The sequence below is a fragment of the Metarhizium acridum genome (genome assembly GCF_019434415.1).
Source record: "Metarhizium acridum strain ARSEF 324 chromosome Unknown scaffold_579, whole genome shotgun sequence".
Classification (NCBI taxonomy): Eukaryota; Fungi; Ascomycota; class Sordariomycetes; order Hypocreales; family Clavicipitaceae; genus Metarhizium; species Metarhizium acridum.
Genome location: NW_027094047.1, coordinates 176,777 through 196,552, shown reverse-complemented (window position 1 = coordinate 196,552; position 19,776 = coordinate 176,777). Strand labels below are relative to the sequence as shown.

Below are 19,776 nucleotides of genomic sequence, written 5' to 3'. Positions count from 1 at the left end.
GCATTACGCCAAAGGAGGGCGATGAGAAGAAGAACAAGGACAAGAGTGTCTGGGGAAGACGTACCAATATGGGTTCTCCAATGGTCTTCTCTGCGAGCTTTCTTTCACATGAGGAGTACCAAGAGGTCCAGCTCAACTCGCGAAAAGCCTCGGGAAACGCCGCCCATCAGAACGGGCAAGTTTTTGTATCTTGTTTTAGAAGGTTTTGTAGACGCAACTTTCCCCAACTTCCCCAGTTTCCCCAGCCTGCCAGTACTCTAGTATTCTGCAGCTCGTACCGCCGCGCACGGCCATGGTCCATTGCCAATGGAACTATACTCGCAGCAATTTCTGTTTCGGGCTTGGAGAACCAAACTATTCGAGTGGAGATGGCGACCTGGTCACGACCTGAGCGCAGCGGCCCATGCAAAGTGGTCTATCATTTCCAGGAATAGCTAACACTTCTCCACATCACGGAAAACCCGGTCGTCTGTGGAGAGCAATACACTCGAGTCAATTTGTCAATCTTTTCTCAAGGTTTAATATGAGGGGTAGCTCGGCAAAAGGCGCTGATCTATGAGACATGTGCCTGTTTAGTGCGTGAATGAAGCAAAAAGCCTTACCCAGATGGAGCCGTTAAAAGCGTTTGCGGGCTGAATTATGAACAACTGGCACGTCATCTCTTTCTCCAACCGTTAACTTGACTGTCCGTGACAACCCTCCCCCCGGTAGCCTTGGTCCGGTAGTCTGGCATCTGGGTCTTTTGATCTCGCCTTTCCCCAGGTTTTCTTCCTCGCAGGCTCCATGATCTTGTGTCGTGACTTGGTCTCGAAAAGATGGCGCAAATGACCTCACCAGACACATCGCATCGCGAGCCTGAAGTGCCGCCGCCTACAGCCAGAGGCGCCAGAGGAGAGGCAGAGAACGGCGTTGATGCGCAGAGCGACAATGCATCCTCAACGGGCAACGTTGCAGAGAAAGCGGCCGGTCCTCCTCTAACAAAGCGTCAAAAAGTACGGCGGCATTGTGGCAGATTCTGGCTGTGGTATCTCATAGCCTCCATTATATTCCTCGCCATTCTGTTGCCGATTCTGTATGCTCAATCAGATTTCCCCTCCGAGATTGGACTCAAAACTAACCACAATATCCCAGTTTCAAAGTCATCATTCCTGCCATCGTACAGGCTATTGTCAAGGGTCAAAGTTTACCAATCTTGAGCGGCCGACTTGATGTCGTATCAGGCACGGAAATGAAGCTAGCTCTCAACACCTCTCTCAACACACCACTGCCCGCAAGGATCACAGACTTGACACTTTACTTATACAACAGAGACATCAAGCCATATTCGCCTTTTGCCAACCTTACTGTCGGCGGGCAAAAGCTCAACGGCAATACCAAAATCGCCATCAAGGAGCAAATTGTAACCATCACCAACCAAAGCGAGCTCCTGGGCTGGCTTGGCCATGTCTTCGACCAAGACAAGGTGGATTTATCTGTTCGTGGGAGTCCCACAATCTACCTTGGCGCTCTGAAGACGGACACACGTCTTGATACGACCGTCCAGTTGCCTGGCTTGCAACAGCTCTCTGGCCTGGGTATCAAGGATTTGAAGGTCATGCTACCCCCGGACAAGAATGGCAAAAACATCAAAGGCACCATCAACGTTCCCAATCACGGTGTATTGGTCTTGAATTTCGGCAATTTGACCTTCAACATATTATCAGGCGACATCAGGATCGGTCAAATCACATTATATGATGCGCTTCTAAACGTGGGCAACAACACCCTGAACTTTGACGGGCAGCTTTATCTCGATACCTTGATCAAAAATATTGGACCCGTCCTCGCCAGCCAGAGCAACGCACTCAACAGAGGTCAAATTGACCTGAATGTCACTGGCAACCAGACCGTCATGAACGGCGTTCACATTACCTTTATTGAAAACCTTCTCGCAAGCCGTCGCCTGACCACTTCAATATCCGTCATTACACTTTTGAGCGATGTATTGAGTGGCATAATCGGCGGAGGGGGCGGCAACATCATTGATGCCCTCGGCGACACTTTTAACAACAACACATTCATCCAGAACATTGTCGACCATTGGAACACGACAAAGGCCCCCGGAAAGTCGACAGATATTGGCTCAATATTGGGCAAGCGAAATGACCCCAAGGAAGCATTGATGTGGAATATGCTAAAGATGGGGCTGAAGATGAAACTGAACCAGCGGTAAAGGCAGTTTCATGTGGCAGGAAAGGAAATCTCCACACCTAGAGCCGTTGAAAGGAGTTTCTCATTTTAAAATTGATGAAGATGACTGTGATTAGTTTTCTTGACAATTACGATATAACGCTGGCGTATACGAGTAATGTAATAGCTAGGAACTTTTTTTTACGCCGTCTAGTCTATAGTGGTATGTCTTATTAGTGGCAATTAAACTTCCCGATTGATCTGCTGTTACTTTGCATATTTGTGTCTCGAATTCCAATCATTTGTTTCACTCAACGGCTGCAAATTGATGCATGACAAATTCACACTAGAAATCCAAACAATGAAAAATAAAAAAAATAAAAAAAGGAAATGTTAGTGAAACTAGAAAGGAAAATGAAATAGCAAGCATTTCAATTTCGACATATTCTCTTGTCTCCGAACTTTGCAAGAACCACTACCCGAGTCCCGTATAGGGAATGTCAGCTTGGGCCTTCCAATCAAACGCATTACATCGAATAACTACGACAAGGGCAGATAGACTGATTCAAGTTATGCAGGGAGATCAACGGGACTACCCAGACCCTGCAAGGCAAGCAAGACAGAAATCCCTGTCTAGCACGCGAGGTGGCGAGATGGCAACCAATGCCCAGAGTCTGGACCATTTGTCCTGATTTTCCAAGGTCGTGCGTCAACTCTTTTAGAGTTATGAGAGTGGAGATTTCTCGAGGCACGGACGTTGACACCAGCTGATAATTGTCAATTTCTCCAGCGCTTTGATGTCCATGAAGTGGGCGAGAGCTGTGGGTAATAATTTAAGATATTTCCGGTCACGGTTGACCTGACGCGTACCGTACTTCTAGTATTAAATATTGAATACGGCCGACCGCAAGGGAGAAAAATTTGCCAATTTGGTCACTTCGTGTCCGCATCTTCGAGTCATCATTTATCGATGGCTCTTTTAGAAACGGAACAAACTGTGAGTACAGCTAGATACAAGAGAAATCCAATTTGGGTTTTATTGGCTCTGAACAACGTTGCGCGTTGGACGCTCTCGACGCCCAGTTACTTGCTCTTGGTGGCACAATGACGGCGGTAGGGTCATGGACAGCCGTAGCGACAACCCGGAGGCTGGTCAAGAGAGGCAGTAATTTATTCCAGCAACTTGGGTCTCAATGATTGAGTCAAGAAGAACGAGCCGAACCGAAACTCTAGTAAAAGACCATGCTTTGGTGTCACGTTGCAGAACCTGGCTTCCCTCCCACTACATGTACTGATCCAGTTGATCCGCTGGCTCCTTTAGCAGCCACACACAGCTGGGATAGCAGTGCCAGAAGCGCTGAAAGCAAGTATGCAGGAACTCGCTAATCTAAACATTGAATGGGGGGGGAGTTTGATTCGTCCATGGAAATTCAATCATAACCATAACAGCTAGCTTAACTGGCGGGCAAAACAAAACAAAGTGTGATTCACGACAGTGCCTTGTGGAATATGTAATTAAGTCGCATTGTATCTTCTAATGCCAATTTTCGCGGCCTGCACTGCCTGATGTGGTCGATTTCGGCGTGGTTTGTGATGCGACCGCTCGCAGCCATCATTTACTCTGTAGCGACTCGGTCGGTCGGAAACTCCCATGTTGTATGGAACGGTCTTTCGTCCCTGAGACGGCGCTGGGCAGCAGACACTAGCCAACGTCAAATGACCAATGTCGAACAATTGGAAATGGAACGTTGTCCTGGGGCAATCCTTTAGGATGCCCATGTCGACCGTCAAGGACGCTAGCTGACCAACAACCAGTGACAAGTCTTGGGAGGTTGTACCAATGCAGGAACAAACATGGATTAGTTATAGATTCCATCAATTGGACGTCCTTCAACCCCAGCTTCAACGTCGCTAGGATTTTTGTAAGCTTAGGCACCTGCCAAAATGGTGCTAACAGCTACCTCAAGCAACACCGTAGGATTTTTACCAAAACGCCATAGGATTCATTCAAGTTTGGCCAGATGACATTTTCACAACTACAGAAGACTTGTAAAGCGCATCATGCCATCCTGAAAGGCAGTCGGGTCGGATCCTTTGGGTGGGCTTAGACGCCTTGAAACACATTCCGACACGAAGGATCATAGAAAACCAACCCAATCGTGTGCGGATTACAAGGCCATTCTGGTTCAATCAAGTATGAGGGCAGCTACTTGTAGTATCTGAGAGATGAATATAAAAACTGTAGAGACCATCATATTCTTGACTTATATCTCCAGCTCACAGCAATCACGGCAAGCAGCCTCATCCCCTTTATTGAAAGTTTAAATCCTCAACACCTAGGACAACAGTTCTATATTACTTCAGATTACCTTCACCTTCATCTTTACAATGCTTTCCCTCACTCCTGTTTCTGTCCTGGCCTTGGCTGCCCTGTCGACCGCCCTTCCGACACAGACTGTGGACGAATTCGCCGTTGCAGATCGATACGTGTTCTACCAAGACAGCGGTGCCAACTGGCCATCTCAGGGTTCCTGGGGCAGCTTTGACTCGCTATGGAACGCCAACGTGCCTCTGATGCAGAAGTCATGCGGATGGAATGGATGGGGTGCCGACAATTCTGGTGCCGAGATTAACGACATCAAGAATGCCATTAATCACGTCTCCGGCTCTACAGGCGTTGATAAAAGGTTCATCCTTGCTGTCATGATGCAAGAAAGCAAGGGCTGCGTGCGAGTTCCTACCACCAATAACGGCGTTCGTAACCCGGGCCTTATGCAATCGCATAATGGCCCAGGCAGCTGTGCTGGTGTCAACCCATGCCCTAGTGGTACCATTGTTCAGATGATTCGGGATGGTGTTGCCGGTACTTCCTCTGGAGACGGTTTGAAGCAGACTTTGGGCAAGGCCAAGGGTGTCGTTGGAAGCAGTAACCGCGCCTACTACGCTGCCGCACGAATGTACAACTCTGGTTCCGTTGACTACAACAACCTCAATAATGGTCTGGGAAGCACTCCGTGCTATGCAACTGATGTTGCTAACCGCCTGACCGGCTGGACTCTCGCTGCTAGCCAATGCCACGCATAAATGCATGCTGAAATGGCACTATTCTCAAAACAGAAAGATCAATTCCATCATGTGCATACATTACATTCCTGCAGCCTGCTGGTTATTCTTTTCTCAAGCTTTACGTAAATATTTCTCTTCATACTGTCTATATTTGAAACTTCTCATAGACATGAGCCAAATACAACATTCACGATGCCGTCATCATCAACGTCTACCAAGTACAATCTATAAAGCGCGTACCATGTTTGGAAGTGAAGAATCGCCTGGCCGACTTCTGCACCAGTGACATGGCCTCTGGTTCTTTGATGCGGCAACCTTTGGAAGTGTATAACAGGGTCATTCTTTTCATCAAATTCTGGTCTAAGAGCTACTAAGATATAAATTACGGCCACCTAGGACACATGTTGCGGCTTCAACTTACACACATCGCGCAGCTATGATGGGCTCATTTTACAGGACTGGGACCAAGGTAGTCGGACCCGATGTCCAACTTGGCATATATCAAGGGGGCTAATTCTCAGACTGTAGCTGGAGTGTAACTATCCGATTATGAGAAACCTTTACGCCAGACGTGTTTCAAAACTTGTAGTGAATTGAACTTCTTTCCTTGCTTCTCGAATATTCAACTTTAGCCATGTAACTTGCGACATTGTTTACAGGCTTTATATCCGCTTTTAGCTAAGCCTTTGAATTAGATCATACTTTAAAGCTCCTTTTATATCCCTTATATTATTGTCAATCATACAAAGAACGTCTAACCGCCTTATCTAGAGATTTGGGCTTCGGGTAGGGGCGGAGCGTTAGGGGGTCTTTTCCAGACACTCCTGTTCTAACTAGCTACTTTTTGTGTTTAACCACATATGCATAGCATATTCTAATGGTTTTTTTTTCCTTTGAGAAATTTCTAATAGAATTCCTGTCTACACCATCGTCTTGTACTTAACCCTCTGATTATAGGGTTAGGGTCCACCCGTCACTTCTTGACGCGGGTAGTGTCTCCACAGTAGCTGCTATAGTGTGATGGCGTGATTTTCAGATCAGCCACTCATATTACCAGCATGGCTGACATAAATTTTACAGACAGAAGGCTACAATCCTCATTGAAGCCGCTTGCGGCCTGTCCATGATATATATCCTTCTACTCGTGTTCGCCAACGTTACTTCAGCCTTTGTTCTCTTCTCTCTCAACCAGCAAGCCGTCGTGGAGTCATTCAAGTTGCTTCACACCTACATCACCGAGCAGTGTCTGCGAATATGCGGTACCCGAGGACAAAGCCGGCGTGGAATGCGGCTCTCACCAAAATCCGTTCGCAACACCACACCCGTCGGTGCTTTGCCAGCGCCTCGCCAGTGGTGCCTTTGTCAAGAAATCACCGAGTCGTCGTCGTTGGCGCGGGAACGGCTGGGTTAGCGGTGAGCCATCAACTACTTCGGTCCGGAAAATTTGGCCCTGAAGACGTCGCAATTGTTGACCCTGCGGTGTGGCACCATTACCAACCTGGTTGGACACTTGTTGGAGGCGGGCTGAAGAACAAGGAAGACTTGCGCCGAAAACTTGAGGATTTGATTGACCCGAAACTCAAATTCTACAACTCGAGCGTGGCATCAGTTACTCCCAGCGATAATTTCGTGACGCTTAGGGATGGCGACAAGTTGAATTATGAGCAGTTGGTGGTTGCGCCTGGTCTCAGCATAAATTATGGGAATATTGAGGGACTTTACGATGCTCTCTATGATCCAGAATCTCAGGTCTCTACAATCTACAACTATGACACCTGCGATAAGGCTTTCCGAACCGTGGAACGGCTTACCAAGGGAAACGCCATCTTCACCCAACCCGCTGGAGTTATCAAGTGTGCCGGTGCACCGCAGAAGGTCATGTGGCTGGCTTTGGACTACTGGAAGCGCGCCGGCCTCTACTCGCCAGCCACACCACCTAGTTCGGCTATCAATATTAGTTTTGCCACTGGCCTGCCTTCAATGTTTGCTGTGCCCAAGTACGGCGCCAAGTTGGAAGAGTTGCGAAAAGAGAGGGGGGTCGAAGGACTGTTCCAACATGATTTAGTTGCCATCAAGGGCAATGTAGCGACGTTTGCCCGTCCCAATGGAGAAGCCGCCGTCACCAAAGAGTTTGACTTGTTGCACGTGGTTCCAAAGATGGGCGCCCCGACATTCATCAAAGACAGCGGCATCGGGAATGACGCTGGCTACGTGGATGTCGATGATTACAGCCTGCGCCACAAGAAATACTCCAACATTTGGTCTGCGGGCGACGCTTCAAGTTTGCCAACCTCCAAGACGGCTGCAGCGGTGACTTCCGAGGCCCCCGTACTAGTTCGAAATCTACTCCAAGTGGTGCAAGGTAAACAGCCAGACGCAGTCTACGATGGTTACACGTCCTGCCCTCTTTTGACCGAGTACGGCAAGGTACTTCTCGCAGAGTTCAAATATGGTGGAGAGCCCAAGGAGACATTCGACGATTGGTTCGGAATTGATCAGGTTGAACCTCGTCGTGCCTTTTATCATCTGAAGAAGGACTTTTTCCCTTGGGTTTATTATGCCTCAATGGTACGGGGAACATGGGGCGGCCCAAAGGGATGGATCAATTAGAGGCTCATGGCTGAGGTTGCTGGCACCAGTCCTGATGGATGTAAAATGTAAGAATAGGGACTACTACTCACTTGAAGTTGGTAGTTGAGACGTCTTGGGAGAGGGCTGGACCGACCCCTCGCCATGTATGCACCATGGCAAAAGTACCACCATTTCCTGCAGATGTACGTAGGCAGTTAACATGCCGAAGGTCTCATTTGCAGTCATACTAAGCTGTCTGGGAGAAGGAAAAAAAGTTCCATTTCATGTTTGTTCTGCAGTCTCGATTTGGCTCCGACTCCTAAAGAACATATCTAAATTTGGGTCCATAGTTTTCGACGCCTTCGTCGTGGGTTTCGTCTGCGACCACATCATTCTCGTACTTTTCAGCGAGGCGTTTGTTTTCCCAAACTAACAGTGTCCTCAGAATAACGGCAAGAACAGCAACAAATAACATGAATGCAGCGCAGATACCGTGACCTTTGACGTAGTTTGGCCGCTCATCTTGAGGATATACCCTGGTGCCCAGAAGCGGACCACACTGCCCGACAAGATTGATTATAACCACACCAGCTCCTCTTCGTTCGTCACTACCTTGATTATTCACGACCCATGGCAGAATATTAGCTATGGTTGGGAATACCCCTGCCGCAGCGAGGTAGACACCGGCGTACCGAACAGCAGTAGTCGATGCTGCCGCGAGCATGACGTATCCCGCGCCACCTAATAACGCCATTCCGATGACCACAAGCCCTCGTTGTTGAGTACGATCTGCAATATAAGTCGTCGCAATTGTCACGAGAAAAGAAGCAAAGTAGGGCGGTGCAGAGAGGCCCTGTGCAGCCAAGCCAGAGAAACCTAGACACGGGTCAGTAGATAGTCACTGAATGGCGTGAGAGGAGCAAAAAGGCTCTTCATACCCATGTCTCTGAGGATGGTCGGCAGGAAAACCGGCAGAGATGAGTAGGAAACATTGCATGAGAAATACATGAGAGCGGTCAGCCACGCCTTTGCATCCAGGAGAACGGAAAGGGTTTCCCGCCACTTCAAGAACCCTACCCGGGCCCCCTTTCCTACTTGCTTTACTTGGCGTGCCAAAGCGACGCTTCTTTCCTCTTGATTCAAGAACCACGCTTGGTGGGCGCTGTTTGGCATGGCGAAATACGTCACGACTGCCATGGCCAAGACGGGCGCACCTTCAACCAGAAACAAGAGACGCCAATTAGCTATCCTGGCGTGCCCTGAGGTGATCGCGTAAGCCAAAGCACCCGCAAAGCACGTTGCCAACGGGGCACTAGCGAAAAAAATGCCGATGCGAAGGCCAAGCTCATTGCGCAGGTAAAAGAATGACAACAGGTAGATGGCACCGGGGCCATATCCGGCCTCAAATGCGGCCAAGAAGAAGCGACATGCCATCATGCCCCCCCAAGATTGGGTAGCAGATTGGGTCGTGGCGGCAATGCCCCAGCCGAGCACGAGTATTGCGATCCATATGCGTGTGGGTAGAACCTTGAAGACGATGATGAGCGGCTCGAAGAGAATGTAGGCGATGTAGAAGATGGTGAGAAGCCATTCATACTGATCGCTGCTCAAGTCGAGGTCATGCTCCATGCCGGCAATCCGAGCATTGCTAAGACACATGTCAGCTAATCGCCGTCCTGGAACATGACCGTGTCAAGCCTCGTCCTACCCGATGTTTGATCGATCCAAGAAAGCCAACAAGACTATGGTACATTAGAGCCATCATTCAAATATTGCACGAGATTCGGTCAGCTTACACAGAAAACACAGGAGCAGTAACACGTGTGTATCAAGCTTTCGTCTGACTCTGGCCTCAATGGTCGCAAGGTCACGGGGGGGAGACGCCACTTCATCACACACGGGCGCCTCGGCCGCCTCGGCATCGTGAGCTTCGGGAGTGGCTGCCTTCGTCTTTGACATTTTTGTTGAGGGTTTGATAGCCCATCGACCTATTGTGCCGTTGAGCGTGTGTTTGCACGGCCTGCTCAAGTGTTCAGCAACTAGGAAAAAGATGGACACGACGTCGGCTGGAAAAGCTGGTTGCTCAGCTTGTATTGGGATCACCAGTATTAAATGCCAGGGGCGGACAAGGCGTCTGGGCCGGACTAATCTCGGCTCTGTCCAACGCAAAAGGATACAAACTAATAAGCGACATTTCCCAAGGGCTTTGCGGTCTTACTAATTAGTCTCGAGTGCGACCAGTTGACCTAGACCTATTTCCATGTCTGTGTGCGAAGTACCCGTACGGAGTACACAGTACTACATAGCAGACTCGTTTTGGCCCTAAAACTCTGCGGTGCATCAGCTAGTCCTAGATTTAACATATGGGAAGCACCAGACCGGGTACCTGGCCATCGTCGTGGGACAGTACAGTGTGCCGTACTACATTAGTGTATACCAGACTTATTAGCAGGCTAATACACGTATGTCTGAGGTGCCCGCCTCGAAGGCCAAAGCATCTGACACAGCATGCTGCCTTTATGCCTGCTTCCTCCTTTTGGATCGGCATTCTAGGTCAAAGTTTGGCAGTCTAATCTTCCCCGCATCGCTCGATGCCGTGTTCGTTCCTAGTTGTCCACAAAGATCCGACGAAACTTCCTACGTACAGAGTCGACGACACAAAATTGACTCATCCCGCATATCCGTATTGCCTGGGATTTCTTGGCGTGAGCTTTGCTCCAGTTTGGTCCCTTTGTGCACAACTCGACTGTAAGCAAGCTGCAACTTAGAAACGCCACTCAGGGCTCTAGGTCTTGCTTCGGCACACTAGGGATACAGCGGTTGCTCTCATTACCTTTGTGGACAAACTCCATCGTATAAGAGTACGCATAGGAGCCACTAAAGATTCTGGTACGCCGGGTTGAATACACTCTTGGTAGGGACTGGCGCGCCCGAGTAGCAACCAAGCGCTGGTACCTTGCGGTGAAGGCAAAGAATGTCAGGCGTTCCCTCATATCGAGGTTGCGAAGCGTGTCGGAAGCAGAAGAAAAAGGTACATTCATCCTCGAAAGTACCGTTGAGACATCAAGCTCCGACCATGGTGGAAGTTAATCCGCGACTAACACAGAGCGTCTCCAGTGTGACCAAGTCCGGCCGGCTTGTTCCAGGTATGCTCGGCGGAAGATACAATGTATCGGGGTGGGAACACGGAGGTTGAAGTTCAAGGACGAATCACGAGCACTTGCCATGTCTAATAGCCAGCACCAAGCAAGATCATCTGCTGACCAACTTGTATCCATGCTCCCCTCGTCCCAGAGCGCCAAGTAACGAGAGTACCAAACTCACAGGAATGACTGTCAGATTACTCGAGGTAACTCATCCCGGATATGATGTGCATTCCTATGGACCGGTCATGAAGGAACTTCCAAAGCGACTTGGTCACCATTCCGCCCTGGACGCTGCAGATGTTGTTTTCGTTGGTGCTGTCAAAAGCACTACTTCACAGTCAGTTACGCAACTATCTCACTGCACTCAATAGACTTCAAAGCTGTCTTCGAGACGGATCCGGCGCTTACACAGCTGACACGTTGTGCGCTGTGTATCTGGTCACACTTTGCCATGGCTGGATGGCGAGAAAGGGCGACAGGGCACGAAGCCATGGTCAAGGGACGCCGCAGTTGATGAAGCATCTCGTCTCCTAGAAGACGGATGACGAATTTTTAGTCAAAGCTATACTTAGCGTGACTGGAGCCCTGGTGAGTGGCCAAGCTTTCTTCCATGATCCATTGAGGCAGATCCATGTTAATGGTCCTTCGGATGTACGAGAGTGTTCTCAATGACAATATCGAACTCGACTCCTGGATTTGGACTGTTTGCAAAGTATACAAACCTTGGCATCAGCCGAGCCGAGGAAAGGTGACAACAAGGCCGCCGGAGCTGGATGCATATTCCAGTCTTGCGAGTTCGAGATGTTGGCCATTATATCCAAGTTGATGAGACGACCCAAGGAAAATATTGAACGTTTCCACTCTATGTATAACAGTGGTTCGTGAAGAATTTGCCCAACTAAAATGGTTGGGGATACAGTCAGTCACCTCTGTGCACCGAGCCATTGTCTTCAATCAATGCCATACGTTCTCAGACGAGCTACCACCAAGCCCAATCGCTCATGCTAGCCATCTGCATTGCATTCAATGCTTTCCTGCGGGACTCCAAGCTTGCCAACCCTGCGTTGGAGGATGAATGCCTTGCCTTCTGCGCTGACGCACTTATCCTCGCCGAACAAGGCAAATCAGGCCGACCGCTTGCGGCGGTCTATATCCCCTTGTCTACTACTACGGCATGGTTGGCTTCAACTGACGATACAGAACGGACGAGGCTGCGCGACTTGCTGGAAGATTACCAGGGAAATTTTGGCGTGATGCATTTTGTGACAATAGTCTCCCAGTGATAAGATGCACCAAAAAAGTTGCAGTAGCTATCTTGGTTTCCTAAGAATGCTACAGATTTAGATCCTGCAAATCGAGTCGCCGGACAAAAGCGCCACTGCTCGCCGAACGACTACGAAAGTTGCTGTATTCTATGAACACCACAACTCCCACTACATTGCGGCAGTTGTGTCAGCCTGTACAACTAAATTTCCTTATATGATGTCATCTTTCTCGGACTTGGTTCAAGGCGTATCTGTTTTTATTTTAGACAATTCACCGTAGCGCAGCTCGGATTGGTCAGAGTCGTCGCTTATTTTGGAGAAATCGTCGGCAAAGTGCATTCAACTTGCGCTTACAGTGACATATAACACACTATCTCATGGTAGAGTATCTCATAGGTTGAATGAATCAGTCAGTGCCAGGCACATGTTTACTTGAAGTGAAGTGTGACCGGCATGTCGACTTCTACTTATGACGGCGAGTAACATAACCTCATGGTTCTGCCAAGTTATTAACTTATGGCTCTCGATTCTACTGCTCTTTTGGACTGTGACCCCGTACGTTCCAATCCGTCAAAAAGAGCAAGTATGCACAACGAATTTGGTATCGCAAGATATCCAGACCCCAAACATACCACTTGTAACGACCGCACACCTAAGTAGCGAGTACCGCGGACGGGCATATCTAGGCGGGCACTTGGCACACCAGCATCTTAGCGACAACTGAACTGACGCCTCGACCAAGGATGGAGACGGCAATCGAAGACGGCAATAATTCCGTCTCATCTTGAGCACCGGTTCGTCTTTGTCCCACAGGGTACGAGCTTCAGGATGCCGAGATACTTAGCAGTGTAAGTATCTCGGCAGCCAATCTCCCTGGCCTTGTAGCTGCTGCTGGTACTCGCGATATTAAGAGCTAGCTGGGGAAAGATCTTGGAGATGCTGCGAGACTTGATTTCTCGACTGACGGGTCAGGCCGGGCGCAGAGGTCATACACAGAGGCCTTTTTGTTGGGCTGATGCTGCAGCTGAAAGGCTTGTAGCAGCTATTGATACATTTGGCCGGGTTGTTCAAGTGATGTTGGCCGGACTGAATAGCGGCCGCCGTACGAGCCTAATAAAAAGGGGCGGCTTTGATGGGCCGCGAAGACTTTCGGTGTGATGTGTGTGCTTGTATTCTTGCTAGCTAAATGCTAGTTAAAAGGGTCAACGTTGAATCTGACAAATTAGCTTCCACATGCGGCCCAATACCCGATTTCGGGACGCAACACTTGACACCATCATATCCAATTACTCAGCAACAGCTACAAACTTCCAGTCGAATGTGCGTTTCTTGTCACTAACAATTCCCATTGAACCCTCAAGATATGGTACAAAACGAAATTCAGGCTTTTTACCTTCAAGTGGTATGAGCTTGAATAAAATTGCACTCGTGTCGCGGTTTTTGCTGGTAGAAAAGTTAATACTCCATCCTTGTTGATATTTCTTGCTATACCGCAATCGCTTGTTGCCTTTATTCTCCCAAGCAGACAAAAACTGCATTGCACCAAGGGGCTCTTCATTTTGCTGAAGGGCGAATTGCCAGGCCTCTGGTTTTTTAGTTTGTATCGGCTCTCTGGCGCTGCCAAGGACTGGAATATAGAAGTTGTGCATCACAAGATGGTGATTGCTATTATCGGCTTGCTGCCACTTCAGCCACTGACTGCCATCCTGGCTACCGGCGTCTTCAAGGCTTGGTTTTAGGAAGCGAAGACCAGGCGGGTAGAGCTTCAGTAGCGTGTTGGAAATAGTCGTTACTTGATCGTGGAATTCTTTATATAGGCGTTCCGCGTCAGTCTCGGCTATGAATAGAGTCAGTAAAACTAGTTCAATATAACAGTTTCGAATAACAGAAAAGATATCTGACTAACTGTGCGATGTGAATAAGCTTAATACAAGCCCTTGACGAAGAAGATAGGTGATCGGCCCTAAATTATCGTCCATTTCTTTCACATAATCAGACATGTGATAATAGAGGTTTTTTTCATCGCTCAACTTCGACATTGCCTGTTTATGCCAGACATGTATCGCGCCAGCGCCCTGCCCAGGTAACCCCATGATGGCATTATAGATCGAGAAGGTACTATAGCGAATACCAAGGTTCTCGTCTCGAAGAGCAGAGAGAAGCTCGACATAAGCTAAATCAGTCGCATTGATTTGTCCACCATTCAGTCTATTGAGTAATATTAGCCATGTTAGTTATGACATCGTAAATCGTGCAACGTACTTCTTGAAATCATCCATAACCTCATCCATACGCTTTGACCAATATAGAATGCGTCTCATAGAGTCTAAAATCTCAACCTTGATAGATAAATTTTCAATCTGCCGGGCTACTTCATGTTGCCCGGTACTGATACCACGGAGAATCTCAGTAGCATGTCCAGCATCATTCTGTGAAAGGGATTTCCAGGCTGCTTTCACGGCAAATGAGGCAACCCATTTGCCAACATTCACGAGCAAAGATACCGACACCATGTTGGTGGAAGTTGAGAAAGAGTGACTTGAACGTCTTGGCAAAAATGGCCTTAATAGTGTAGAATATAAATATGACTTGATGTAAATTTGGGAGGCTCCTGTTATGTTTCCCATGATACAAAAGTAGCATCTTTATACATTTTATATCTATGTGTCGTCATTTCTTTTGCGTAATTCTTCAACCTCTTAGCCTCGTAGGCGCACAGTCTAAGAGCCGCGGAGAAATATATTGGCCGCATATGGCATGATTATGCATTACGTACATTTGACAATATTGGATACGAAATTGTGTTGTTTATGGCCTGTCAAGGTCAAGGCCTCGCCTAACAAGGCTATCGTGAGTGTGAGCACAAACCTGACCCAATATACCGTAGAGGCAAAAGGGTACGAATTGAACAGGTCAACTGGTCCCTCACGACTCGCTCAATTGGCACTACACAGCCATGTCAACAGGCAAGGTTGGGCCTAGCCCAGAGCATACCATGGCCCACACTATTGACATGACTGATCTTGGCTTGACACCATATCTTAGAGCCTTGATTTTTGTTAATAAACGAGTCATTCAAGGGTTGACAGCCAGCTGGGCAGCTGTGGATAGCATTTCTCCAAACCGGATATTGCGCGGCTTTACAAAAGAACTTGGTGAGGCATAATTGTCCTTGGTGGAGTCACCGCCTCCTCGTATTTGGGGCGACGGATGCAAGTGCGGATACTAACTATTCCTTATTCCGCCTAGAGGCAAGTCCCTTGATGGTACGATAATTTAGAACCCCCTATTTTCTCTCGCACTACCCTACGCTCTACCGGCTCATAACTTTTTTTCAACCCGACCCCCTGCGTGCCGGTTACGACCTGCAGGGCACTTTTGGTGTCCTGTGGGGGATTGTATTTTTACTAGCTAATACTAGCTAAGAGGCTCTATGAAAAGGGGTCAACTCCCGCAGCTTCCACATGCAGCCCAATTACCTAATTGCTGCCCGTGGCATAAACAATCTAACTACCGTATTTATTTACTGTCAAGATCATTCCAAGATGAGATGAGGGTACCCTTCGGGTTAATTACTGCGTCTATATTATTAACTAGGTAATGTGCCTGGTAACGAAACGGTGAATATATGCAAGGCGCAGTTTAGTTTGGTGTTTACCTACCCGTTTGGAACCTAGTGGCTAGGTTGATAGGCAGGATTTCAAAACTTCTCAATGTATATGACCACGTCGGCAAGAGTAGCCGAGGGAAGAGCAAGTTTTCTGGAGACTTCCTGTGATTGCATATATGGCATAATATAGTCTTAGATGTGCTATTTGGAATCCCCCATAACCCCCTACTCCGTCATCCCAAGACTAAAATGAACCATTTACTGTTCCTAGTATTACTCACGACCTTGGAGGCCTCCATGCGCAACGAGTCAAGATGCACAGGCTCTATTTTTGAAGCAATTTTACGCTCTATTCCTGATGCTTCATTGTAATTAGATATCTCAGGCTCCCTCAAATGACTCATTTGGCGACGCCGCTACGAGTATGCCCTTTCCGCAAAATGCCTCTCAGCTTCCTGAACTATGTGCTGCACCTAGCAATGTCAAGACACCACAGAATACCTTCATGTCATTTTAATACATTTCTTCCAAAAGAGTGGAATTCTGGTCTTATGGTGACACACAAAAAACGGGCGTGGCCACGCCACAGTATTTTGTGTGTTATACCCCCTTATATTCTCTGCGACATATGGCAACGGGTAATGGTTCAAAAAGGAAGAGAAGGGGAGAGGGGGGTAAACTGGCTTGATATGGTTAGTTGGCAACCAATTCTTACTTTCTTTTGGCAAAAAAAAAGGAAGAAAATGCCTGACTATAAAATAAATAGGGCGCCCCTCCCCATTACGGACTTGCGACTATCTCAACAGGTACGGAACACAGTTCAGCTTTTGACGATGGTAGCTGGGGTCAAACCAGCCGGGGAAGCTTATCAACTAGGGTCACCTCGGAGAACCTGGAGTCAATATTTATGCGGGCCTAACTAGATTCAGCTAGCACTTGAGGTCATTAATATCCACACCAGTTGACCCTTGAGCGTGTTTCACACGTAAATAAATGGCCCGTGTGTCAACTTCAAAAAAAAGGCGCCCGGTCCGCTCCGATTAGGGGTTCTCGTCACCGCGCCGTGCATGGTTCCGTCACTACGCCAAGGACAATTATTAGTGCGTATTATACTAGTACTATACAATTCCCATACTATTCAAGTTGCTCATTCAACGGTCGGCAGGGTCCGAAAGATGTCCAACTGCAATCGGACCGTTTGACGGTGTAGTAGCGGGAGCGCCAGTTTGGTGTGCAGACGTGGACTATTCAACGAGGACAAATAACTTCCCAATGTATAGATCCATTTATATACCGGCACTTATCTTTCTGCTCTACAATAGCCGATAAGATGCTTCGTCAATGTGTGGCTCAAGACGGTCTTCTTGACCAGGTTATAGGCGATCCTGATGGCTGTAATTTCAACTTTGAACGAACTTCTTTGCCGGCCGGGTTAGAACAACACGGCCTGTTTAACGCTGAAAAGCTCTACCACCTTAACTGAACCCAAATAAAACCCTGCTACTTCCTGGTTTACCAATCAGCTCCGATGCACCAGCTCTCGGTAAGCCCTCGAAGCTAGGGATTGATCTTCTTTGCTACTGGGTTTCCAACGATGGCAATAGGACTTTACAAAGTTTAAATATGCAGACATGACCAAAGACGATCGGGGAGATCCTGTAAATGCAATGACCGATGAGTTCAAAGATTTACGGACCGTCAACATGATGTACTCGCAATTGTGATTCGGGTAGAGAAAGGCGAGGTGCCTGAGGACATTATTGCAACCAAGTTCCAAAATGTTACTGGTCCTAAAGGCATTGAATCACAGCGACCTATATTCCTGTACCCTCGGCAGGCACGCTATAATGGGCAGGGAGGAACCGGCGGGATGCCAAGACGTCCTGTTCGTCAGTTATTATTGCCCTTCTAGTCATTAGTACATTTACACCAGACACTTGTATTTATCACTAAAGAAGGAATCAATAAATGAAACGACTTGCGAATAAATCAGCTCTTGGCCCTTTTTGTAACTAGGTGTAACCTGTAATTCTGCTCTTGTATCTTGCACCACCGCATGATTGTAACTAGATTACCCACGGGGTAAATGGGTGGCTGCAGTCCGTAGTCTTTAGATTTAAGAAAAGGCGTTTAGCACACAGAGATTTATTATCAAATTTTATTTTATTCGACTTATTCAAATGCTCGTACAAACACTTCATCAGGTAAGGCCCGGTGGAAGTAACACATTATGCCTGGCCGTAACTAAGCTAGAGAACCGTAATATACGCCATTCACTATGAACGCATCACGATGCGTCAAAAGCTAGCAATATGAGTAGTGAAGAAAAGCACCAAACATCTGCTAGACGGAAAATGAAGACTGTCCCCGTCGTTTTACCTCATGCATCGAGGACCTCAGCCGTTACATGTAGATTCACTAGCCGCGGAGTGTCACATTTGTGCCAGATTTCCGCATTCAGCGTTGCCATGATTAGACGCGTCGCAAGGACAACGTATCGAATCCTCGAAGCAAAAGTCCATTATCAAAGAGGCTAATAAACCGACCTAGATTGATTTACGAGCTCATAGAAGATCCAGATAGCCTTTGTCGGCTGAGGAAGTGTTTTACATGGAAGGTAAATGCTCTCAAAATGCTTAAACAAACCGACGAATTTCCGACAGGACAGTTTCACTCCTACACTTGTTGTATCCCGAAATTCAGTCGGGTCCAACAAGCTTCTAGAAAAGCGATTAAACTGTGATGGTTGGCGCAACTTGATGTCATGACGCATGACAACCACCACGCCCAAAACATCTGCTCATTACACACTGTCTCGAAGTTAACCTCGTTACTCAACTTTGCATGTCATTTAGACCAAAAGCATAACCGCGCTAACACTTGCGATCCCAATCCGCACTATGCATCAGAGAAACAGGATCGAAGCGAAATGGTGTGCTCGAGGTGGCGGCATAGGGCCATCTTATTGGATATTTCGAAGCCATGACGTTTGTTGTAACATGGCTGACTGTTGTGGCGGCATGCTCTCGCTGGGCACATGATGCTCCTGAGGGGAAGCTATAAAACGGTCAAGCTGTGCCCCGGGTGGCAAATTTCAGACTCGGATAGCTTTCAATTCTCTAGTTGAGAGATTAAAGATCTGAACTGCAGCTTAAAACTTACAAGTGTCGTCGATAAATACATACACGATGACTGATCCAAGACATCCCAATCCAAGACATCCAGATTACGAGACGGGAATCACGGATGAGGCGGCAATCGAGGGCCACGACCTGATTGCGCGAGCTGAGGAGGAGGAGGAGAGAGTATGCCGCGCTCCAAATAGTTCAACAACTGGTCGGGTTTTAGCTAACAATGTGATTCAGATGCATCCAGACAAGCCGGAGCCGGCGATGCCAGTATCAAACCCAGCTGCTGGGGAGCCTGCTGCGGAGCAGGCCAAGCATGGGAAGAAGGAGTCAACAATGGACAAGGTCAAGCACGCGTTGCATTTAGACAAGTAACCAACAACGCTGCGGAGTGACTTGACTTATTGGTGACTTGGACACTCGGCCAAGTCGGAACTTTCGCTTTTCATATTATGGGTTTCACAGGCTTGGTTATATTGGTTACGGGAATTCGTACTCCAGATTGTCACCAAGTCGAATTGCCGCAGCAAAGTCGTTTTTTTTTTGGCAGTAACTAGTAGCTATCCTGACAGCAACAGGATCATAATGACATTCTCTGCTGGGGGGATGGTGAAGACGCGGAAAGGTTACTACATGAAAAATTGGACTACTTGACATTAATTGAACATGTCTTGAATATTTGCGACCGCAAAAACAACTGAGTCGAGTCGTGAGGCCGATAAAATTACAGAATCAAAGAGCGCTGAGCGGCCGTGGTACAGATCAATCGGCTACTGGTGAGAATATTGGGATTCAACTCGAATGGAACTAAAGTATGTACG

The 19,776-nt window shown here is 47.8% G+C and overlaps 6 protein-coding genes across 6 annotated transcripts; 4 read left to right on the top strand and 2 right to left on the bottom strand.

The window, feature by feature from the left end:
* Positions 1–815: 815 nt before the first annotated feature.
* Positions 816–2,212, top strand: J3458_021378 (uncharacterized protein; the record flags this gene model as incomplete). Its single annotated transcript, XM_007816847.1, has 2 exons — positions 816–1,072; positions 1,132–2,212. 2 exons carry the CDS (start codon positions 816–818, stop codon positions 2,210–2,212), a joined length of 1,338 nt encoding a protein of 445 aa, XP_007815038.1.
* Positions 2,213–4,557: 2,345 nt separating this feature from the next.
* J3458_021377 (uncharacterized protein) lies at positions 4,558–5,253 on the top strand (the record flags this gene model as incomplete). The annotated part of the gene is made up of 1 exon (XM_007816848.2): positions 4,558–5,253. One exon carries the CDS (start codon positions 4,558–4,560, stop codon positions 5,251–5,253), a length of 696 nt encoding a protein of 231 aa, XP_007815039.1.
* Positions 5,254–6,295: 1,042 nt separating this feature from the next.
* Positions 6,296–8,590, top strand: J3458_021376 (uncharacterized protein). Its single transcript, XM_007816849.2, has one exon. The coding sequence runs from the start codon at positions 6,490–6,492 to the stop codon at positions 7,843–7,845; it is 1,356 nt and encodes a 451-aa protein (XP_007815040.2). The 5' UTR covers positions 6,296–6,489; the 3' UTR covers positions 7,846–8,590.
* J3458_021375 (uncharacterized protein) lies at positions 6,334–10,038 on the bottom strand. The gene is made up of 4 exons (XM_007816850.2): positions 9,603–10,038; positions 9,515–9,548; positions 8,745–9,454; positions 6,334–8,682 (listed from the first exon to the last, which is right to left on the bottom strand). The coding sequence occupies exons 1-4, from the start codon at positions 9,763–9,765 to the stop codon at positions 8,126–8,128; spliced, it is 1,464 nt and encodes a 487-aa protein (XP_007815041.2). The 5' UTR covers positions 9,766–10,038; the 3' UTR covers positions 6,334–8,125.
* Positions 10,039–13,503: 3,465 nt separating this feature from the next.
* J3458_021374 (uncharacterized protein) lies at positions 13,504–14,730 on the bottom strand (the record flags this gene model as incomplete). The annotated part of the gene is made up of 3 exons (XM_066122578.1): positions 13,504–14,054; positions 14,124–14,425; positions 14,480–14,730. 3 exons carry the CDS (start codon positions 14,728–14,730, stop codon positions 13,504–13,506), a joined length of 1,104 nt encoding a protein of 367 aa, XP_065972336.1.
* A 4,210-nt stretch (positions 14,731–18,940) lies between these two features.
* J3458_021373 (uncharacterized protein) lies at positions 18,941–19,669 on the top strand. Its single transcript, XM_066122577.1, has 2 exons — positions 18,941–19,132; positions 19,193–19,669. The coding sequence occupies exons 1-2, from the start codon at positions 19,016–19,018 to the stop codon at positions 19,328–19,330; spliced, it is 255 nt and encodes an 84-aa protein (XP_065972335.1). The 5' UTR covers positions 18,941–19,015; the 3' UTR covers positions 19,331–19,669.
* Positions 19,670–19,776: the final 107 nt, after the last annotated feature.